This window comes from Arachis duranensis, chromosome 6 (assembly GCF_000817695.3).
Source record: "Arachis duranensis cultivar V14167 chromosome 6, aradu.V14167.gnm2.J7QH, whole genome shotgun sequence".
NCBI classification, from domain to species: Eukaryota; Viridiplantae; Streptophyta; class Magnoliopsida; order Fabales; family Fabaceae; genus Arachis; species Arachis duranensis.
Genome location: NC_029777.3, coordinates 2,347,971 through 2,357,891, shown reverse-complemented (window position 1 = coordinate 2,357,891; position 9,921 = coordinate 2,347,971). Strand labels below are relative to the sequence as shown.

General features: G+C 37.7%; 1 protein-coding gene across 1 annotated transcript; it reads right to left on the bottom strand.

Annotated features, from left to right (window-relative positions):
* Nucleotides 1-6,807: 6,807 nt before the first annotated feature.
* LOC107491937 (transcription factor MTB1) lies at nucleotides 6,808-9,561 on the bottom strand. Its single transcript, XM_016112873.3, has one exon. The coding sequence runs from the start codon at nucleotides 9,089-9,091 to the stop codon at nucleotides 7,094-7,096; it is 1,998 nt and encodes a 665-aa protein (XP_015968359.1). The 5' UTR covers nucleotides 9,092-9,561; the 3' UTR covers nucleotides 6,808-7,093.
* Nucleotides 9,562-9,921: the final 360 nt, after the last annotated feature.

Sequence of the window (9,921 nt, the reverse complement as noted above, 5' to 3'; positions counted from 1 at the left end):
ATAGCGGCGAAACACCTTCGTCTCTCACCCACTGACTCCCTTTCTCTCACATGAAAGTTTAACAGCAACACCCATGGGAGCTCTGCGCGAAGCTCATGGCGACCCAGAGCTTCGACGACGGCGATGGCTTCACAGATGGCGACTGGGCACAGCAGCGACACGCGGTTCCATCCTCCTTCACGGCTCGCTCTCTCGTCTCAGTTCTGACCTTCGCGACGGCCTCTTTCTCTCTCTCTCTCCTCTGGACTTGGGCTCGACGGTGGTCGTTCCACAGCGACAGCGGTGCGCGATGGTGGCGGCGGACCCAACAACACCGGCCAGCTCCTTCCTTTCTTCCCTCTCCTTCTTCTCCGTTCCCCCTTGCTCTCTCGAATCTCCCTCTCTTTTTCGTTCGTTCCCCTTTTCTTTCTTCCTGCCTTTCTTTCTTTCTTTCTTTCTTTTCGATGAATGGTTGAGGGTTTTGGGGGGTTGAATGGTGGTTATGGTTAGGTTAGGGGGTAGGGTTTAATTTGGTTAATGTTAGGGTTTGGATTTAATTTGGAAATATTTCCCTTTAGTAGTTTTAATCAAATTAGGATATGTTGTATTAATTTAAAATTTAATTTAATCCTTAAAATTATTTTAAAAATATTATTTAATTATTAATTTGTTAATTGACATTTAATCAAGTATTCTAATTCAAAATTAGAAATAATATAATTAATTTTCTTTGCTTATAAAAATTAAAATATTAAATTCTAAAATCTCAATTATTTAAACTAAGTCATATAAAATTCTTATGCTTTTATAACTACTAAACTTTATAGTTTAAATATAGAAAATTATCCAATAACTAAAAAATTAAGTAAAATTTTTATTTTAATTATTAGAACTTAATTTAATTACTTTTAATAAAATAGTTTATGAAAATAAAATTTTTAATGAATAAATTGAAATTAACTCGTAATAAGATTTTTCGAAATTTTTTGGTCTTACATTTTATCCTCCGTTTGTTCTTCCTTATTGGGTGATCTACTATCTTTACCCAACTCGGGATATGGACCTTATATGTCGACATAAGTCCCTTGTACTTGAGCTATAGCTATTGTAATGAAGGGAGTTCTGTCCGAAAGGTTGCGTCGAGACTTGGCCCAACCACCATCTCTTCTGCTTCCCCTTCGTTGAGAGTGCCTCTTTTCTAGTATCCAGCCCAATTTTCAAAACCTCCTCTAGAAACGTTAAAGTTTTAGTTTCTTGAGTAGTTTAAAGCATTGTACTGGACCCATTTATTGTTCAACTCAACACTCTACGGGGTTCTTATTGACTATGACAGCCGTACGCATCTGCTGCTTAACAGGGACATTTACAAGGTATTGACCCTTACTTCCTTGTTTCAGTCAACCTTGCCTCAACTTCTCTTGAGAAACACATTCTTGACTCTTTCTGTATGAGTAAAAAACCTTATTAGCTGAGGTTTCGGACAAAGCACTGCATCGATGCATAAATAGCAATATTTTCTTCATCTTCTCTTTGCCTTAGCAAAAAATCCAATAGGTCCTCTCCTGCATTTGGATAGATGGGCCTTTTTGTTTCGAACATGTCGAGTTCGAACTGACCATTTTTCCCGGCAGGCTCGACAGAGGCCATGTTAATCGAGAAAGTCAAATTCCTCTATTTTTGCAAAGTTTGACGTGACCTGGAAATGATTAGAATCCACTTTCATCTCAGATTTTTCTGAGAACTTTAGTCGACCATCATCAATTGCCTTCTATACCAGGTCCCTGAAATGGACACAATTATCAGCATAATGTCCAGAGGCTTGATAAAATTCACAAAACTCTTTATTTCTAATTTCAGAAACAGATGGCATTCGTTTCCCTTCAAGGAGTACAAGCTGTTTACCTTTCAATAACATGTCAAAAATTTGTTCAGCTTTTATCAAGTCGAAAGAGTAGCTTCTTCCTCCTATCAAAGGAGTTTTGTCTTTTGCTAGATTAAGATATCGATACACATATGGGGTCCATCTTTTAATTCTGCAGTAAAGACAGACTCATTGTTCGACTCTTCTTCACTAATACAGTCGACATAATTTACCTTTTTTTAAAGAAAGGTTTTCTTTTACTCGACTCAAGTTCTTCTTTTTTTTATTTACCTTTTTAATTTGTTGAACTTTATCAGCTAACTGAGCTAAGTCGAGAAATTGCTGGTTCATCAACATCTTTTGAATATTGAAGTAGAGACCATTGATGGCCATTTTGACTACTTCAAGTTCAGTAATAGGAGTGAAACACTTGTTTCTCATATTCTTGAATCGAATCAAACAGTCATCATTCAACTCAAATTTTTTCCTTCTCACTGTGAATAAATGAGACAAAGTTACTTTCATCTCACCTCTAAAGAATTGATCATGAAAACTTCTTTCTAACTGAACCCAGCTATGGATTGAGTTAGGTTGCAAATTTAAAAATCATGTATATGCATTCTTTGTCAAAAAAGAGGAAAAATATCTCATTTTCAAATATTCATTACTAACTAACTCACCGATTTTGACTGTATAGTGAGTTATATGCGCGACCGTCGACTCTTCGCTTTCACCTACAAACTTAATGAGGGATGTGAGAATTTTGAATCCCGTGGGAAGTTCGTCTTGAAAGACATGATCTGGAAAGGAGATATGAAATAGGGTTGTTTTGTCACCACGATATTTAACCCTGCTCGATTTAAAATTTGTTCGACAGCTTAGGTTATCTAACCATAAGCTTGAAGTATTGTTTGCTCTAGCCTCATTCAAAATCTTATTTGGACCATCTCCTCTATTTAACATTAGGGGAGGATTATTACCCTACATTCTACCTATCGGTGGTATAAACAGTTGATTGACTGCTCTTGTAATATCATCGACACATCGAGCTATCTGCTCTATCCTTTCATTATTATTTTTCATCATAGGATTTAAAACTATAGCCATCGCTGTATAAGCATATTGACCAAATTTTGATGGCTATCCTCAATTTATTGTATAAACACAGCCAAAGATTTGACCGTGTTAGGAGACGTTGTTCTGACAGAAACTTGTCTCGACATCTCTTAAAATATGGAGGCATGTCCTCCATCAACTGGAAACCATATTGGGGTTGCCCCTATACCTTGTGTCGAAACAACATTTGGCACTGCTATATTAGGTTGCAAGGACATAAGTATTCACCCTAAATATGGAGGATTATTCATCAAATATTGATAAGCATTATAATTTGTCATACTAGGGTTACGATTGACTGACATACCTATTAGAGAATATCTTATATAAGGTATAGGATTATACAAAGTGTTGTTCCTTGTTGTGGTTGTACCTCCTATATATCCCATGTTGATTAATTTGGAGGCAATTCGTATGGAGACCATACTCCATATGGAGGCCACATACTGGGTACAGTCGAAGGAACTCCCTAAATGATAACAAGGTGTGTCAGTCAACTTGATGGGCCAGCTTCTGTCTCTAGGCCTCTTGTATTTTCACCAGTATTATTATTCGATGTATCTGTCGAAGTAGAGGCTTTATCGGTCATTATTAACTTGCTACTGTGTAATTGCATACAAATTTTAACACGTTACTTAACCCAGTATTCCACTGGGCACGCCAATTTGTTTCACTTAATTTTTGGTAATCTCGACAGGGTGTCGAATCAAGCTTGTATCAAAATCTCAAGCATCGGAAATCAGATACGACTCCTCTGAAAAAGAGTGGGCTCGACCTAGGAATTATCTAGCGTTCGTGTTAAAATATATGACATGCTCGAATTGTGGCAAATGTTAAAGAATTGCACATAAACGGATAAAGCTTTAAAATTGCAATTGACAGAAAGCAACAAGCTTGAAGAACAGAAGTAAAAGATAAAATGTATAAATCAAATAAATGAAAATAAATGGAAAAAGAAAATAAAAGAAAAGAAAATAAAAATGGACTTCCAATACTCACATATACTTATGCTTCATCGGCTTCCGTTGCGTCGTTGGGACTGAAAATTTTGGTAGAGGCTTATCTATGATGATCTAGTATTTTTGAAGAAGGCTCAAATTTTTTTTGAATTTCTACTATTTATAGGTCATGGCGATGGCCTTGTCATTGAGCATATTGTCTACTATTTTACTTCCTTCTTTTTCTCAATCATGACCTTGCCTTGATCATAAAAAATCTTGACCCCTAAGTTTTGACATCCACATCTTCCTTGGTCTTCAAGTCCCACGTTTTATTCAACTTGCTCCTCAAATCTTACACCCATGTTCTCCACTTAATTTAAAGGTCGAGCAACAAGCTTTGATACTCAAGAAAAGACACTAACTACTTGTCGACTTCAACGTTCTTTATATCATCTTTCTTCAACTTTAGCTTGTTTGTTTTCACTTCTTATAGTCAAAACTATTACTTTTGTAATAAAATTATTAACAGTCAAAATGCCTTATATAAAACAAAATTCCATTTTTTTATCAATAATAAGTTACATGTTTAAGTTCACGCGAGAGCCTATCATTAATCTAAAAGATTAATTTACTATGTGGAAGAGTTTTATGATTTAAATAGCATTTAATTTTTTTTATTTATTCCATATAAAATTTACAATTTTACCACCGATTTGACTGACAAAGTGCACAAAATAACGTCACTCTATCGTTTATTTTTAATTCGGTTTTGTTAGATAGATAATAATTTTTGTAAATAATGTGAATTATAAGCTTTAGAATTGACCAAATAAAGTAAAAAAGTACTCCATCCTCAAATTACCTCATAAACCTTAACACTAGAATAACCATCTGTACACCTAGTGAATTAAACATCCAGCTATTGTTAACTGTGCATGAGTAAATCGAATAAAAAAAATAACCTTCCAATTAAAAATAATCAACATAATCATCTGCATACCTATTGAATTGTATCCATTATTCACATTATTTAGTATTTTCATTATCTACCCATACTTTTCCTTTTTAATTTAACTCGTCTACCAAATTCCGCAAACAAAGTTAAATGCAATAATTTTCCCATATATATAGTACGTATTTTGCTGGTTAGCACACCTAACTCATTATTACTCATAGACACCACTTAATTACAATGGAGCAAAGCAGTTTCATGCATGTAATAACCACCAAGACTGTCAATGCGAATTTAATGAATGTGTATTTGACATTGATGGTTCATGCACTAAGTAATCACTTAAAACAAAAGTATTTTTCTTTTCCTCGAGAAAAAAAGAAAGGATATTGTAAATTGTAAAATGAAAGAGGGTTCAGTATTGATCTCGTGTAAAAAATTATTGTTACCTGCTCCCTGCCTCCCATTAACGACTACATGGGTTTTCTTGTCACGCCTTTCATTCCCAACATTGTTTCATATTCCTTTTGCAAAGTCCAAGCTTCAATCACTTTTAAAAGGAAACACATGCACCACATGATTGTTGTCATTGCAGGAGGTCATTAGTTGAAAGGACCTCGGCACGTGAACGTTTTACGTTTTACGTTTTACACAATTCACAAATCAAAAATTCAAAATGGAATGGAATATGACGCGTATGCTGCAGGACCACTCAAACATTTTGTTGCCATTTCAGTTTGTATATTTTTGCGTTTAATTTCTTTGAATTCAAACTCTATTCAAGAGGGTGTATCCGAGAGATCGAGTTTGATTAGATTTAGACCAGATTTTAATATTTTATTAAATTTATTTTAAAAATTCGAATCTAATTCTTACATTAGTTAAATCGAATTAACTCCATGTATAATTACTATATATAATTTTTAAATGTTATAATATTCATACTAAAATAAATTATTTTAAAACAAAAATAATATAATAGAATATAAACGTAACAAATCATTGTAAAGTATATATTTAGTTGTAAAATTTCACTTTGAAATGGACCAAGTCTATTGAAATTTGATTCAAATCTGACTCAAAAGTTACACAAGATAAAAATGACAAATTTGAATTTGACTAACTTGTTTTGGGTTTGGAAAGAGGTTCTTGAACACCCTCTAATATCCAACATTATATAATTTTAATGTCTATGCTCAAAAACAATTTCTGAGTTTGTGTAATGTGCATGGATGATATGATCTCCTATGGTTCCCAAGATATAGTAAACAACTAAACATAAGGCAAAAATGTTAGTAGCGGTACTAGTACTACAGTATGAAAATCCTTTTACGGCTCCTCTATTTAGTTGATGCGATAAAAACAAGGATGTTCTGTGCACAAGAGTGTTGCCATATTTTGACTTCTAGACTAGCGAAACAAAATGCAACACCCGTCATTTTCTTTTTCCTTTTTTCATTCCTTTCACAAGCAAGTAGAAAAACTATGGACAAGTTGTGGGTTTTTTTTAGGGGGATAAAATGAAGGCAACATGAGATGAAGCTATTCCCTTTTAACCATAAAGAACTATTGAAATGAGTATGAAGAGTGGCTGATAGCATTATTACAAGAATTATACATGTCCACAAGGAAATAAAAAACATTTTAGCTTCTGTGTTTGTTGGATAATCATAGTTATTAAATGAGAATACCATATCCAAGGCAAAAATTAAAGAGCAAGACTATATATACTGCAATGTTTCATAAGGCCTAAACATTAAAACCAAGGTAATAATATAATAATAATGCTGCAACTTTTAATTACAATATAAGAATTTTTATAGACAGGATTCTCTCTATAGGTGACAAAAACATAACTAATCACTACTTTCCTCTTATGCATAGAAGTTGATAGAATACAAGAAAGAAAGAATAGGAACTTGAGATTTGAGAAGGCATATGAGATATAAGAAAAAAGAAGACAGAAAAAATAAACCCTATGATCATTAAACTAGACAACCAAAAACCAAAAATAATTTGACAATTGCAGGAATGATACTTATGATAAACTGTGTATACTATAAACAAACATTAATAAATTGGTTGTCCTACACAGTTAATAGGAACTATTATTCTACTACCCTAGTTCCAAATGCTTCTCTTTTTAGATCCCCCAACAGTATAACAAAATTTCTGAGGAAGCTCTTTAGACTATGAATCATTGCCTATAAACTATGTTAATTGCAACTCTCTTGATCCTCTGCGCTACCCACCAACAGATGACAATTGCTGTAAAGAATTGGATTCTGGGGAGAGTGCTGCAATCAACATGTCCTTTGTGAGCTGTTCACATCCTTGTTGGGACTTAATTACAAAGGTGTGAAATATGGTGTCATTTGCAGCTGCGAGTTTTGAATCAATAACATTGATTTGTGCGTCTTTGAATGTTTGGATCACTCTTGAAACCGGATGAGAATCAAGAGGGCAACTCACCCTAACAATCACCTCATCCTGTGCTGCTTCAATATCCACATCAGCATTTCCACCACCATGGTGATTTTCTGCTGCTCTTTGCATTGCCTCCGGCTCCCTAAAAGAAGTGCTTCCTCCATGTCTCTCCCTCTCAGATTCCATCATCTTGAGCTTCGCTTGGAGCTCATTGATGTAGGCAATGGCGTCACCAAGCAATGACGCCTTGTCCATCTTGGATATATTGGGCACCACAGACCGCAGCGCATAGAACCTCTGGTTGAGCTTCTCGCGCCTCTGCCTCTCAGCTTCCACGTGATTGAGGGGTTCCTCCCTACCATTAGCAGGCTTCCTTCCCCGCTTCCTGGGCCTTCTCTCGTCAGCCATGCTTGGCTGCTCCTCCTTGCACGAGGCCTCAACATCAGAAAGCTCCGAATCAGCAACCACAGGCCTCACAGAAGGTCTGGAAGTGGCTCCGGAGAAATCAATCTGCATTTGCACCTGCCTTTGGGGTTGATAGCTGCTAATCCTAAAATCCTGCGGCCTCACACCACCATTGGCCAACTCGGCAGACACATTGCACGCGGACGACCTAGGAGCGAAAATCTCAGCAGCGCCACCAGCAGCAGCCTGCCTCACACCACCTTGAGTATGATTATTACAGTTACTATTATTACTATTCCCTCCTACTGCTGCTCCACCAACCCAAGCAGACCCGTGATGAAGACCATTGCGAGGAGGACCATTGGGGAAGTTAATGGCATTGGCATTGGCATTGGCATTGGCATTATTATTCCCATTGGGTTGGTGGTGGGGTACCCAAGGCCTCTCCTCCATCTTCCTAACAGCAAGCTTCTCCCTGAAATGGGACCTACCAGAAATCACAGCGCTTCCAAAAACCTTTGGCACTCCCTCAACAACCTTGTTATTGTTCTGGTGAGTATGGTCCCCGATTGCCAAACCAGGAAAAAGAGCATTATTATTCTCATCCCTCTTTTCACTCATCACTGTCAATGGCATAAGAGGCTTACTATTAGCCATGGGGTAGGTGGTTGTAGCCTGAGACGAAAACACCGATTTGATGGCCTGCAAGAGCTCAAAATTCTCCGGCAGAGTCCTCACTGAACCCAACTCCAACACTCCCAAATCGGTAGGAACCAAAATAATAGTCTGAAAGCCAGCGTTTTTAGCCAAGAAAGAGCGCACGCAGTAATCAGAGTTGGATTTCATGGCGTCCGAGAGCCACAGGTGCTTCCCGGACGCAAAGCACTTACCTGGGCCACCGTGGCCGCGGGGGAACGAGAAGTACATGGAAGCAAGAAAGAACATCTCCGTGTCCGTCACGCGGTCGAGGCCAAAAGCGTAATTGTCCTCGTCGGAGCCACCGAACGTAGTGTGTAGCTTTTGCAAAACCCTCTTCCTCATCCTCTGCTGCATCTCGTCGTCGATTCGGAGACTCAGAATCCCTCCCCTAACACCACCTCCGCCGCCTTCTTCTGCATCGTTGGGCTCCCTGCAGGAACCGTCGCCCCATCCGAGAACCCAGTCGCCGGATTTGGACTGAGATAACTGCCAGAAAATGGCGTAATTCCAACTGAAATTCGAGAGGTTGGGACGGTCCACCAGATCGGAAAGCTTGTTCTGAAGAGTCTCGTCGCTCCCAACTGCCACTAACAGGTTCTCATTGGATACCGCGTTTGTCACCAAGAAATCCAAAGCGCGTGCTCCCAAAACCGCCGCTACCGTGGCTTTATCGTCGTCGTCCCACACCACGCGCCCCATCCCCACCTCCATGTTCTTCGCTGTTCTTCGAAAATAATAATAAAATGATAAATCCCTAAAAACGAAATCTAATATTAATCCTCAAAATCCCTGGATCCAGCCCCGGCCTCTACACACCCACCCAATCAGATAAATCCGGTTTTCTTTCTGCTTCCATCTCATGAATACGGTTTTCAGCTCTCAGATCTCGGAGCAGTTTCAGCTCTGCCCAAATTATAAATCTAAGAAGAAGCTGGTGGAAGGGGAACACAATAGAGGGTTACCGGGTGACATGGGAACACGGATATGGACATGGACATTTCAGAGTAAAAGAGAAAGTGCAAGGAAACCAACACCAGTATTGAGTCTGTGTTTTGTGCGAATGAGAACGAAGAAGAAAGAAAGGCAGAGTGAAAGGAAGGGTCAGTGTGAGAGAATTGAAGATTGAAGAAAGAAGGAATGGGAAGAGGAAGAGGAAGAGGAAGAGAAAGAGAAAGGAATGAACCCTACGCGTTACGCTCCCTAACTTCTAACTGCAAATGCCTAAACCATGGTTGGGTCAAACTATGGTTCAGACTTTAACTATAGTTATTTTGTGTTATTATACTTTAAAATTAGAGTTTAGTCGGCAACAATTATCATATGCTTTTTTCTTGGACTATTGCTATTATTCTGCTCAACACAAAACACCAGATTTCATTTTTTAAAAACACAAATTACTTATCTGTCACCGATTTAATTATACAAACAAAAGGAGAGTAATAATATTATTGTATACCAAGTTCACGATGCTCGTGCTTAATAGTGGCCACAAACAATAACTCGCACGCAAGTCCTGTGCCATAAATGTGACTCACACATTT

Bases quoted from the DNA above. Each gene is read 5' to 3' on its own strand.
- LOC107491937 (XM_016112873.3), bottom strand. From the start codon at position 9,091: ATGGAGGTGGGGATGGGGCGCGTGGTGTGGGACGACGACGATAAAGCC.